General features: G+C 37.8%; 1 protein-coding gene across 4 annotated transcripts in view; it reads right to left on the bottom strand.

The window, feature by feature from the left end:
- Positions 1-14,507, bottom strand: part of PRMT8 (protein arginine methyltransferase 8) — a 57,359-nt gene that overhangs the window by 9,377 nt on the left and 33,475 nt on the right. For all 4 annotated transcript variants that reach the window (XM_018074747.2, XM_008921114.3, XM_018074749.3 and 1 more), the window contains 5 exons: positions 14,079-14,234; positions 8,312-8,375; positions 4,483-4,625; positions 4,007-4,094; positions 1,373-1,488 (listed from right to left, as the gene is read on the bottom strand). In XM_018074747.2, the coding sequence (XP_017930236.1) occupies positions 1,373-1,488; positions 4,007-4,094; positions 4,483-4,625; positions 8,312-8,375; positions 14,079-14,234 (567 nt within the window). The remainder of the gene's footprint in view (positions 1-1,372; positions 1,489-4,006; positions 4,095-4,482; positions 4,626-8,311; positions 8,376-14,078; positions 14,235-14,507) is intronic.

Genomic DNA, 14,507 nt, shown 5'->3' with positions numbered 1-14,507 from the left:
GCCACTACATGGTATAGCACCATTCACTATATGGACAAAAGATGTCAAAACGAAATATAAAACCTGAATAGGAACACTTTGAAAATTTTTATCTGTCTTCTTAAAACCAATTACTCTCAAAGACCTTCTAAATAAAGCGCTGGATGTGTACTCCATTTAAGGATGTGCAGCTTTTTATTCCAGAGAAGCCAACCCCTTTTTACCCCTCTATCTCTCACTCTCTGGACATATTCTACGCACCCTAAATAGCTGTTTCTTTTGTGTGTATTGCAATTTGAAATTGCTCTGGCTCAGGCTGTTTTCAGGCACAACCATCCTGTGTTCCCCTCAGTGCAGATGGACTCTGCATGCATACGTTGTCACACAGAGTTTCTACTGCTGTTCCTTTCTGCTGCTTTCAGTAAAGGTTCTGCAGACTAGAGGTATGTCTTTCCTTATTACATGTGGGAATGCTTAATGCTGTGTTTGTTACTGGCAAAAAGTGAAAGTGAAAAATTAAAACTGACGCTTTGGGATAAATGAGCAAACTCTTGGATTCATGGACCTGATCCTTCCACTGCTGTTGACGCAGACAGCCTTATTTATGAGAGTAGTCCCGCATGAGGAGGATTACTTCACATGGAAGGAATTTTAGAGCTTTAAAATATTCCTGCAGGCAGTTCCTCCATTCTTAACGTGATCTTGTGAAAACAGATTGGTGACCATTCTGTCTTATATGAAGAGCAGGGTACAAGCTAACCTCTGAATGGAGATGTTGGGGCTGGAAGAACACAGTAGCATTCTGGATAAGGCTAAGAACTAAAAAGTTAGACAAATAAATTAGGTTTCAATTCTGATCACATTCTGGAGTAAGTTAGTTGTATCATCAGACAGACAAGAAACTGATGCTTCCATCTTTTTTACTACAAACAAAATTCATTTACCCCTTCTCCTCAGCAGCATTCCATCAGCAATTTCCAACCTCTATTTACAAGATGGTAGGGCAATTAAAATCCATATCTAAATACACCATGTCTCTCTTTATCCAGTATTTGCATACGTAAAATTTGTAAGAGTCTTGAGTTACAGCTTGCAGTAGCCAGATGAGTAGAGCCACAAGGAACATCTTGCTTTTGGGTATTCCATAAGAAATCAAGATATCAATGCTCAGGCTTAGCTCATGTGACAATATTAAGCATGTGCAGCATACCAGTACTGACTAATTTAAAACTGCATGTCTTTCCTTCTCAGCATGACAGCATTCTGTGATGATGGCTTCTGCAGCTAGATAAAAGCATATAAAGGTAGCAGTAAAACACAAGCAGCAGGTCTCCAAAGAATCCTACAGTTAGTTGTAAACATTCATAATTGAGTATATTTGGAATTACCAAACCTTTATTAGACAGGCATTGGTCACCACTTGCTTTGGATCTACTATGTCCACCAACGGCTCCTTCATGGCAACATCCCTAATACAGGTCATGTCAAAGCCGTACACATTCTCCCACCCTGTCAATGCAAAGAGATATGTCAAGATTAGCAGTAATAATAGAAAGTATATTTTGTTTCTCAAAGCATCTTTCATTTGAAAAAATTTCTACCATCCCCTAATTTTCAGATTTCCTCTTTAGCTCTTTGCTCTCTGCCCCCGTTGTCTATGTCATCACTGTTATTTTACAGATAATGCAGTTGTGGCAAAATAACCCCTCAATGTACATCTTTGAAGAAGTGGTCTTTGTTCTTTGGTGTCTCCAAAGCCATGTTATATGAGATTTGTTGATGATTATTGTGGCTTTAGACATTTGAAAATGTTGCCCAAAATCATATATGTCAGGCTGAGTCTTTGGAATAGCTGTTAGGGTTATTGTATCCTTTCCTATCCATTCTGGTTAATACTTTTTTTTTTTCATAGATTGCTATTCAATCAGCACTTTGCATGCTCTTTTGATTATTTAAGTAGTCTTAGTTTCAGCAAGTGAATTACTGACGGGAGTAGAATTACAGCTGTGTTTCAATATTTGGGACATCCAAGTTTTAATCTACATGTACATCATGACAGAAAAGCCAAATGGAGGAGAGACAAGATGGTGGTGCAGACAGATAGTGAGATGGAAATAACTGAAAATACAGGGTACGTAAAGCGAGGGGGAAAGAGAAATTAGAGGTGAAATTAGAAAAGAAAGTGTCTTAAAGGAAAACAACATTTTAGAAGAGAAAAAGAGAACCTGAAGCATTTTTTTTAATTATGAACCCCCTCTCTCACCGAGTTGAGAACAGAAAAGAAAAAGGCTCAAGGTCTAGAAAAGAAGGGGTTCAAACGCGAGGTGAAAAAAGCACATAAAGGATTTTAGGCCAAAATGGCTTTGATTGCTTTACAGAATGAATGCTTCATACATCCATTTGAATCTGTACATTTTGTAAGGAGTTTAGCTGTCAAGGTCATCATGTAACCAAGGAGAAAAATCTAGGCTGTGCTTGAGGAAGAGATATAATTCACCCTAGCACCTTCAGAGACTTCTTGTCACTGCCATGCTGCACTGGGCTCACTTTTGACCTAAAACAGCAAATGTGACCAATTGACAGTTCTGTGTATTAGTACTGAATTTGATTACAGAAACACCAAACTTTCTTCTGAGAGGAGGTGAGAGGCAAGGAGTTAGGCTTTTTTATTAAAGATTGACTGAACCCACTAAATTAACGCAAACTTTTTAATGTATCTTTGATTAATATAACTGCTTAGGAATTTTGTGGGGTTTTTTGTCCCCAATGGAAAATGCCTTTAAGTGAAATTGTCCAGCTCTGAAAAATAAATAAAAGCAAAAAAATTTAAAAGGAAAAGAAAACTGAAATAATGTAAAACTTACTCATTTCATCACAACTATTATGATCTTACGATCAAATAAATCCAAACTTGTGTGACCTGGGGACAACAAGCTGAACATGAACCAGGAGTATGATCTTTTAGTGATGAAAATGAACCACATGCTAAGACATGAGGACTGTCTAACAAAATGGGGTTTGCTTAGCCTGGGACAGCAAAAACTAATGGTGGTATCTACTTGCTATCTGCTGCCACATAAACAAAGAAAAAGTCAGATTCATTTCTGGTGATGAGGGAATGAAGGCAAATCTCAGGAAGGAAAAGTCGGTCTAGATATTTAGAAACATGTTTACTCCTAAGGGTGCTTCACTCAGAGAAGCTATGGAATCCCCATATCCTGACAGCAGTGCAGGGCCCTATGTGTGACTTACTTTAATTGTGAAATCTGGCCTGCTTGGAGCAGGAGCCTGGACTAGGTCACCTGTAGAGGTCACTACTTCAAGGAAATTCTCCCAACATTTTAAAAGCAAGAGAACAGTCAATTTTATGCATTTATGAAGTATATATATATATATATATATACACATAAATATAAAATTTAGAACCCATTTTAACATAAAAGTAAAATTGAAATTTCTAATCTTTATTTTTAATTTAAAAATTCTCACAGAAAATGCTTTTGAAAGTTAAAAAAAGCATTACATGTTGTGGTTTGTTTTTTTCCTTGACAAGCTTATTATGGAGATATAATTTTTTCTAGGGTTATTTTGTAACATTTATAATTAATTTGCATTTTATTATTTTTCTGTTCTTGTTATGTTAAAAAACAAAAACAAGGACCTGCATGGCAAAAGAATATTACCAATTTTCCTGGCTGTTATGGTAGATTATATATTTATTAAAAGAACCAAAAAACTAAATCTCCTATAATCCACATTTTAAACACAGGTAGGGGTATTAATATAACTCTAAGCAAAGTCTACATCAATTTACTAATGCATCTTTCTTTTGTGCACTTTAAATTACTGCAAGTTTCCTGAATTTATCAGCAGACTAACGTACTCTTAATGTTCACATTTATACTGGAATTCTGGCCTGGTCAGTGTGATTTCTTGGCTTTTGCAATCCTTTGCCAATAATGAGATTACAGTAAGCCTTTATAAATCAAATATTTTAGGGAAATAACCACAGAAAAGTGTTACTCACAGTGAATTTTGAAGTCCTTGTACTGTCTGTCTTCAATTGCTACCACGTACAAAGCAGCTCGGTCTGGAAACATTAGCCCTCCAGGTTTCTGTTGATGAATTTTGGGGAAATGGATCTCGTAATCTATTCACCTGACAAAGACATCACATTTTGAACTGCACATACAAAAACCAGACAAGCACCCCTTGCATGCCTTTATTGTTTTCCTTCAGACTGTCACACCAGCTTTAATCACAGCAATTCTTGCAGCCTGTAGCAATGTCATTAGGTAGTGTCTATACAAATTTCACCAGCCAGCAGCTAATCAAAAGCAAAGCTCTTTCACTGAGATTCCCGTTTTTTATCTTAAAGCCCAAGAAATGGCACTTGGAGATGTAACTGAAGTTTATTCTGGTGCCAGTAGCAAAGGGAAGGCTTGTAGTCAGAAAATAAATGATGATTGCTCCAGCAAGGAGTATGACATGCAGAGCACCTACCAGCCACTTGTCTCGTGCGAAGATGACTGTGTTTAACATTGACTCATAGAACAGACAGTAACCCATCCACTCGCTGATGATGATGTCTACTTTATCCACAGGTAATTCAACTTCTTCCACTTTACCTTTAAATATTGTGATTACTGAAAAGAGAATCCAAAGAAATACGTTTCACATAATAAAACACCTGAATAAGTTCCTTACTGGTGAATGTCAGGCTGACCTTTTCAATATGATTCTCTTCTTGAACGCCTGCAGATAAGGGGTGACTCCACGTGACTCAATGGATTTTAAACTATTTAAAAACTACTTCCAGTAAGTATAATAAACAGAAGTTTTAGAATCAGTATAAAAGGAAAAACAAAACAAAACAAAACAAAACAAAAAACCAAAGGCCAAACAAAACCCCCCCATATTTAAAAAACAGAAAAAACAGCCTTACCTGCTCACCTGCATGATCTCATTTTACATGACCTTTGAAATTTGGAAGATTTCTAGATCATTGACCAAGTAATGCAAAGAATCCACCTAGAATCCTTTAAACATGCCTGCAGGTTGGCACATTCATGACATTACCACTGAGATATTACAGATTATTGAACTAGGATCTAATTCTCATCTGCTTTTCAAACATATGATGATGGATTCCCAGTGAGGAAAACTAGGACTTATTCTTTCCATGAATTAGGGGGAGCTGACTCATCTGAGAAAGTCATATCTAGCCTGACAGTACACAAACAAGAAAGTTTGTACAAACAGTTCTCTCATGAAAAATAATTTTTCATTCCTTTCTGCTTCATGATTGACTCATTCATATCTAAATCTTCTATCTGTTTTAGATGTGCACAGTTTTCCAGAGTTACTCAAAGTGACTGCTGGGAAACGTTGTTGTCAGGTACTTCATCACCAAATTAGTTTCAAGGAAATTAAAAAGGCTGTTAGGAGTTTGATATAGTAGAATACCAGATCTTCAGAGACACTATTACAACACAGCACATTAAATTACTGGCAATACTGTATACTCCTTTACAGGACGCTGGTTATGCCCTGCAAAAGTAAATCAATGACTAATGATAGAATTCTTTGACACCAGAACAGATACAGTGCTTAAGGAAAAATTAAATGGTGGTCCATATTCAGTTCAGTTGTAACAAATAGTTTTGTTTTAGGACAAGTGACACAAGTCACGAATCGTTCCTGCTTTTTTAAAAAATACATTTCCTATTTACAAATGTATTTTCAGCTTGTGACAAATACCTTACAGAGTGTGTTTCTCTGCTATTTATATTGCTTGCTGCAGTGCATAAAGTCTCGTGGTTCTGGATTATTCCTTGACAAGGTAACAGATGCACTTGAAATTTAGGAATAAGGTGAACAGGGAATATTTTACTTTCCATTACTAATTGATAACATTATTCTATTACTCTTAATTAATGGCAATTTTTATTGATTAAATGGTCAACATTCAGTTTGGGAAAGATGAAGGTAATTTAATTTAGCTATAACTAGATTAGTTGGTTAAGAGTGGAAGTGTGGATTGAGTGAATTTTAGAACTCAGCCCAGGAAAAATGAGATTTGTCTTTCCCAAATACGTGCAGTACTAGTATGACTCTAACCGGATGTGACCACCTTATTTGCATAGCAAATTTATAATCCAGTGGCCCCTTAAGAGGCTTGGAACACTCTGATTCAGACTGGTAACACAAAGTATCAGCTGGTAAGAGCAACCTGATTGGAAAAGAGAAGAGTTCTCTTCTCTTTCCCGTTCTTTAAACTCCTTTCTTTCACAGTACTCAACAGTTCATCTGTTGTTATACTCAAGACTATGCCTGCCTATAAGCTCCAGCTATGAGTTCTCTTGAGTTCTCATTTCTCCTAGGAACTTTCACTGTCACAGTTCTTTTGGAGTGAATTTTAGCATTGTTGACAGCTGCCAGACTGACACACCTGCAGACTTTGAAGCCCTCTGTTTACACCTAGAACAGCCACAGTAAAAGCAGCAGCAGCACAAGTTCCTTCCACCTCCCTTCACTTTGATGAAACATCTTCGTAAGGCATCATGTGGGAATAGATTGTGCTGTCCCCAGCTGTATTGTATCTGTTCTGGAAACAGTGGGTTTTCTCTTGGTTCAGCCCCTTTTGCTGAGTCTGCATTTCTCTAAACATTTAGGGGGAAAAAAAGAAAAATTTCCATGAGCAACAAGGTCCTTTGGCTTGGTACCTGGCTGCATTAAAATGAAAGTGAATGCTGGTCAGTGTAAAGTGCGAGAGTGTAAATGTTAGTTCAGGTGTGTAAATTGTTTATACTGGTGACCAAACTGCAGTCATGCAGACTGCTGAACCTGTCCAGACAAGTCTCCTGACAAAGGGGAGGGGTTTCTGCTTCTTCCTCCGCAGTTTCTTAATTACTTGCTCCTTGTAGAAACAGGAGAAAGAAGTGGAGATAAATACCTTCTGCAACCTCTGGAGCACATTGGAACCTTCTAATTTATTCTGACAATGGTCCCTTCACACACAATTCCTGTTGCTGGAAATCCAAATGCAAATTGATTTGTGGTATGCTATTTTTGTTGCTATCTGATAGAAGGTCACTCCAGGAATATAGGAGCTGTGCACCAAAGGTGCAGGGCAATCAAGCTGAGCTCACACCTCACAGCTTTAGTGCCTTATCCCTACTGTGAAGAAGAGTATTTTGTGGTCCTTTACTATACTTCCTTCTTTTCCTGAACCAAAAGTTGCACATGCTGGCTGTCCTCTTATATCCCATGTCACTGCTGTTTCACACCACACCCCTTGAATATCCATACTGTACAAAAAATTCTCCTCCCAAAGAGCTCCGTGTTAGTCAGAAAGTGCCAGTGACAGCAATAAAAATTAGAACAGATCTAAACCAGAACAGAAATCTATTCCTGTGCCTTTGTGAGAAGAGCATCAGTGCAGACACAGCTAAAAGTGGGGGCACATGGAACAGCCCAGCCAGCTCAGACCTGACCTGCTCTGCAGCAAAGGCAAGCTCTTCACAAAGAGCACTTTTTAACAGGAGCTGTCTCACGGCCTCAGTTAAAAAAAGACGGATTTTTTAGGCTGTTACAAAGATATCTTGTGTACTGTGATTTGGAGGAGGACTGAAGGCATGAAACAGAGCTGCTTAGAGATTATTTTGTGCTAAGAATTTTCAGTAGGTTGGGGGTGTTTTTAGTGTGGGTTTTTTTTTTTTAATTTAGAGTTTCCACATTCCTGGAAATTTCATCAGGGTTTTTTTTTTTTCCAAGAAAAAAAGAAGTTTTCTATGATAGTTTTATTTTGAGAACAGGACATTTTTGTTTGTGTGTTTTGGTGTTTTGGAAAAAAAAAGTATTTTTTAAAAGTTGAAAGTCAGAAATCTTAGTGAAAAATCTATATTGCTGTAGAATACTTTTTTGCTTTGAACCTTATTTCAATTTGAATGTCAGCGTATGTGTGTGTGTGTGAGTTCTGTTTAAGAGATAAGGTGGAATTCAAATGGCAGAATTAATTTGAAAAGTTCAGCTCTAATATGGGATCTTCTGTCTGCTTTGCTAAATCAAATTGCCTGTTGATAAGTCCTATTTGCTTCTATTGTCTGTGAGTCTAGAAGTAAATATGGAAGTAACAGTAATTCCTGTGAATTGTTGTAGTGCCTAGAATGAGGTGCTTAGTTTTGTATTTATGTAAGTCAATTCTGCAAAACTACCATTTATATATAAACCACACAACCTAAATTAATCAGAGAAAGCAAATCAGTTATCTTCTCTTTTTCCTGAAAGAAAAGGATTTACATATATTTATATGTATTTATATATGCCTTACTGTTGTCCAAGTGGTTGGCCTTGATAATTTTTTCTGAGTAGTCAGATATACTTGAGCATTCAATCTGGGAAAAAAAGAAAAAAAAAGAAAAGCGAGAGGAAGAGTAATATGTTAAAGATCTCAGCTATGTGAATAAAATATTTCTACTGAAGGCAGCAAAGACTCTACAGAACATGTAACCATTGATAAAAAGTAAATCAAACCTGTGTCTGGAGAATCATAACCAATAATATCCTAATATTTAAATTGCAGTCTGTGTTTGAGTTGAACTGGCTCCTACAGAAAAGATTTAAAACTGTTGAAATGTGGGGAAAAGAAGAGGTCCTAACTACAAAATTTATATGATTTATTAATTGCATTATTTAATTTATTCCTGCTACTTTAGAATATTGCCTCCTCTCCCCAAAAATTCAGCTGAAGGGAATGAATTAGCATGGTGCTACATTTCCACACATATTTTAAAACAAAATACATCCAATTTTTTTGAATAATGTTAAAATTCAAACTATGCCAATACTGGTCTGTACCAAGAAGCAATTATTTGTCTACATGAAAATTCTATAATCTTTAGCAATGCATGCTATCCCAAAAGAATGTGAACATTTTACACATAAGAAATTACTGAAATTTTCTATTTACAAAAACATCCAGAACTGCATGTCTTTTCCTCTGATGAGTTCTGTGCTTTTACTGGGAAAATAATTACAAAGTACCTTCTAGTTTTAGATTTGCTCTTAAATTTGGTACAATCTGCACACTAGCATAAAAGCCCATGTTTGCAATGACCTTTACTATCTTTTAGAGAAATACTACATTCCATTAATCTGTTTTTTGTGCCCTTTGAAAATCATGAAGGCCAAAGTTGCTTGTAGTCACTGAATCAGTTCCTAATTTACCTTTTCCAAATTTGACATTAAACTGCCAATACTACTTTGCGTAATCCTTGTCTCTCTAAATCCCCTATGGGAATGTCAAATAGAACTGTATTATCTCTAATGAAGTGTTTTATATATCCAGTGAATCCCATTTAATCTCTAAAAGCTAAATTGTGCCTGACCTCTCTGATAGTACTCACAGATGGCAGGACAATGGATGGAAGGACAAACAAATCCCTTATTATTTTTATATTGTATATGACACAGACATAATAGCAGTCACAATATCAATCCCAGTCCCCATGGGAACCTGACTATTAATTCTACTTAGCTTGCCTGTGGATATAAACTACTCCTTAAAATGTATGGCTCAATGGCCTGAATATAAACCAAAACTGTCTTGAAGAAAGGACACTTGAGTGTCAGTCCAGAGAGTTCAAGGAAGAAATCCCTGGGGGAGAGCACCATCTTTTTGCTCCAACTTCTTCCCTTACTGTAAACTGTATAGACTCTATGCCCCATCTATATTTACAACCATTATAAAATATTCATTTTCCCTCAGACACATGGTGTGACTTTTGGGGATGGTCCTGTGCTGGGCCAGGAGTTGGGCCTCATGATCCTTGTGGGTCTCTTCCAGCATATTCTGTGATTCTGTGATTTTCCCTGTCTGTATTCACACCTGTCTGGCATTTTCAATTCCACTGCATATTTTGGATGATTTTTAAATAAAGCATGAGCATGTAGGTGTTTGGAGGTGGCTTTCCAACCTTTCTAAAGAAAAAAATGCAGAGAAATAAAAAGTTCTCTTTCATGAATGACTACAAGTTTCCAAAAATCTGCTTCATTTGCAAAGAAGCAAAATAATAAAAAAACTTAACAATTAAATGTTTCATGAAAGAATAGATACTTCAGAAAATAAACTTCCTTTAGGGTAACTAAAGCTGTTCACTGGCATTTTGACTTGGATTCTATACTGTGGTTGAATATTATTTTAAAAAGTAACTCATTTCAGAAAAAAAAGAAAGCATTGAATTCTGTAGGTGAAGAAAAAGAGAAAAAAAATCAGTGTTTTCAGGTTTTTTCCATGTTCTCTTTCAAGTCAGTGATCTGCTCAAATCTGTCCTATTTAACAAAACATTTGGATTTTATGAAAAAATAAAATAAGTTTGTACCTGAGTTTACAGCCACAGAATTACAGAATGGTTTGGGCTGGAAGAGACTTCAAAGATCAGCTAGTTCCAACTTCCATTCTACAGGTAGGGACACCTTCCACTAAATCAGGTTGCTCAAAGCCCCATCTGTTCTGGCCTTAAAGACTTCCAGGGATGGGGCATCCACAACGTTTCTGGGCAACCTGTGCCAGTGCCTTACCACCCTCATGTTAAAAATATCTTCCTTATATCCAATCCGAATCTACCCTTTTTCAGATTAAAACCACTGCCCCTTGTCCTATCACTATAGGCTCTGCTAAATAGCCTTTCTCCACCTTTCTTATAAGCTCATTTTATATATTGAAAGACCACTACAAGGAACCTTCTCCAGGCTGAACAACCCCAGCTGTCTCAGTCTGACTTCACTGGAGAGGTACCCCACCCCTCTTATCATCTTTGTGGCCTCCTCTGGACCCAGTCCAATAGGTCCACATCTTTCTTGTGCTGGGGGCCCCAGAGCTGGATGCAGCACTTCAGCTGGTGTCTCACCAGAGTGGAGTGGAAGGGCACAATCACCTCCCTTAGCCTGCTGGGCACACATCTTTCGATGCAGCCCAGGACACGGTTAGCTTTTTTTTGCAAGCACACATGGCCAGCTCTCATCCAATTGTCATCCACCAGTATCCTCAAGTCCTTTTCTGCAGGGCTGCTCTCAATCAGTTCATCACCCAGCCTGTACTGACATTGGGGATTACCCTGATTCAAGTGAAGGACCTTGCACTTGGCCTTGTTGAAATTCATGAGGTTCACATGGGCCCACTCCACAAGGCTGACAAGATTCCTCTGTGTGGCATATTTTCCCTCAAGTATATCAACTGCACAATGCATTTTTGTGTCAGCTGCAAACTTGTTGAGGGTGAACTCATTCCCACTATGTCATTAATGAAGATATTAAATAGTAGTGGTCCCAGTATGGACCCTTGAGTTTCTTCAGCTGTATCTGGTTCTGTGTGTGTATATTCATTTCTACTTCCATTTTACTACTCAGTCTTCGATCTAATTCTGCAAATGTCTCCTCTTTTACTGTGGTCTCTTTCTCAAACAGACACCACATTCCCAGATTTCCCCTGAGCTGTGTCCTCATCAGCACCTTTTTATGCAAATCAGCTAACATCTAACATGTGCCTTCACTTCCAGTGTCTGCTTAACTCCTTCTTAACCTGCACTGTCTTCTTTGTTTGAAAATGCTGTGGAATTCAGATAGTTTACTGCAGTGATTGTCCTGAGTTTTGTATGACTAAATGCAGCAGATGAACCAAGATTTCAAGGGATATTTGAATGTATTTCTCTGTCCCCCGCTCACTCCTCCCAGACACCAACATCTACATGCCAATCCTCTCTTCTACATGTCTTACAACAGTTCCCCAGTTAGAACATCATTGTGCGACGGATTGTTACCCTTCCACTGTGGTTAGGGCTCAGAGCACATGAAAAAAGAAGAGAAAATGAGGGGACTGGTTATGTTCAGCTTGTAGAATAGACCACCCCAATTCAACAGCTATCTAGAACTATCTCAAAAGGGCCTGCAGAGAAGGCAAAGTCAAACTCTTCTCTGAAGTGCACAGTGACAGGACAAAAGTCAGTAATCACGAACTGTGGCAAGGGAGATTCGAGCTGATTGTAGACCTGGAATAGGTACTGAGAGAGGATTTAGAATCTCTATCCTTGGACATCTTCCGAATTGGACTGGACATCCTTGGGCAACTTGATATAGCTTTAAGTCAGTGATTCTATGATTTACGTCTCTTGAAGACCCAGAGATGATTCTAGCAGTTGGCTTAGATAGTGGCAAGGAATAAGTTCCAACAGTGAATAAGAGGGAATAAGAAGAACCAGGCAGGGTAGTGGATGAATTTGAACCCAAAGAAAGGAAAGAGTGAGAAAGAGGAGATGGATTTTAGTGGTGCTGTAATCAGAAAACCAACACTCTGCATTTGTCAACAGTTCCCACATTGTGCTATTTGAAAAATCACATCTAACTCTAGAAAAGAAACTGGAACATCTCAGCTCTATGTAATAACTCATGGCAAATGTTTGCTTTTTAAATGGAACACTCATAGTTTCCGTCAGCACTCTTTGCCAATATGACCATAAAGCCTGAATTTGACTATAAGATTTCCACTGCTAGATCTCTGAAATATCTACTCGTTCAACACAAATACCACTCTGCTTGCTCTGTTACAGGGTTCATGGTGAGGTAGCTCATGTGACAGGAAGGTTTAAATTCGCAGGCTGTAGCAGAGGATTCACACCTAAGAGAGTTCCCTGGATAGAACACCCCCCAGCTTCAGTACTGAACAGTGCATAGGTGAGCTGGCACTGGTGAGCCACTGAGCTTTCTGAAGGCCTGAGGTACAGTCTGAACTGTAAAGAAGTCCAAAGAAAAAACCAAACAACTACAAAAAACCACCGCCACCACCAAACATGTGGAAAAGTATTTACTTTTATTTTACTTGGTGAATTTTCTGTCAGTGAGCTGGCTCACTGTAGAATCAGATAAGCATCAGTGCCAGCACAAGGGAGGGAGGAAGACCATATGGCCAGGGATCTGAGAGATAGAAGGTGGGAGCACAGCATCATCATTCTGTATATGCTTATACTTTTGGAGCACTGCAATATATTTGCATGAGACTTGCATTTCTGCATCAGAGAAAGCTATGGGTTTTTCCTTCTTGAGGCTTTGAGACAATAAATTCTATATTTGATTTACAAGAAAATACATTCTAGCTGCCAGTTCTGTACACAAAATCTCATGCTTAAGCTCCAAAACTTTTGCCAGCACCTTTTGTTTTCATCTATCTATACTTCCATGCTCTAGTCCAACACTCAGATGAGACACTCAGAAATAACATTGGATTTTGAAAACATAAGCCTGAGAATTGAACAGGAGCCCTGGCATTTCATGTATCATTACCAGTAACAAAGACACACAGTTTAGCTACTTAGCGACATCAGTCTTCAAATGCACAGATGTAGCCAATTAAGTTTTGGTAAACAATTTTTTTTAAGAGAACTACATAGAGAGATAGGATCTAGTTCCCCTTTTCTATGTTGCATTGTGTCTGCAGGGCAAACAGAAGTCCAAAGCAGAAAGAAATCATAGTTGTCATTTTAGAGTCAGTACAAATAACAGAATACTTAGGAAGCAAATCTGTGCTCTCTCTAATGACTTCTCTGCAGACATTCCTGCTCCTAAAGTTCAATGTATTTAAGGTAATAATTTCCTTCTGCCTCTGAAAAGCGTTATTGTTGGCACAGAAAACATGCACAGGCTTTCTTTCATGATTTGCTGAGTTGTAATATGCAGGGAAAAGTGTATTAAGGAAATTTGTTTCCAAGACTACAAAGTTGCAGACCTTGAAAATTTAAAAAAGCAAGATAGTTCCTTTAACCTCTCTGAGTAGGAGTGAGTCTCTTTAACATTATTTTTCAGCCAAGAAGATATGTGGTTATGTACCAGGTCACCAAAGGTTCCACAGATGAAAAGACATTACATCTCAATTTGGAAAAGGCACATTAGTGCAACAGAACTCTACTGAAGTCACTGTAAATCAAGCCATAGAAGAGCTTGGAGAGAAGAATTTCAAACCAAGGCAAGTAAGAAAAGGTAAATCAGCAAGCCAAATTCTCAGACAAAATCCACAAACAAATTCAAAATATGAGAGAAAGTCTTCTTACCCCATATACCTTCTTGGCTCCTGCCTTTGCAGCAAACATGGAGAGGATTCCTGTGCCACTTCCAACATCAAGGACAATCTTATCTTTAAAAACATGTTTATTGTGATACATTGAGTTTCTATAGGTTAATGTGCGCACTTCATCTTTTAACATTTCCTGTGATGGAAATAAAAGCATTGTGTTACTATTTGAAATGCTTAGATGCATTCAACACTGCAGCTGAAAGCATTCCTTTGTTATCATTTATGCATTATTAATACACAACATGAAGGGTTTTTCAAATATTTTGGGGTGCACACATCAAAGCAACTGTAAAATGATAGATACTTAGAATTGAATTATTAAGAAGCAGCATGATGCCCCTTGTACAATTTTATTTTGCTATTACTTCACTTTTACAATTGACAACCAGAACATAATCTAACCACA

This window comes from Manacus vitellinus, unplaced genomic scaffold (assembly GCF_001715985.3).
Source record: "Manacus vitellinus isolate BGI_N305 unplaced genomic scaffold, ASM171598v3 scaffold_83_pilon, whole genome shotgun sequence".
NCBI classification, from domain to species: domain Eukaryota; kingdom Metazoa; phylum Chordata; class Aves; order Passeriformes; family Pipridae; genus Manacus; species Manacus vitellinus.
The sequence above is the reverse complement of the archived record's forward strand: the minus strand, read 5'-3'. Positions and strand labels throughout refer to the sequence as shown.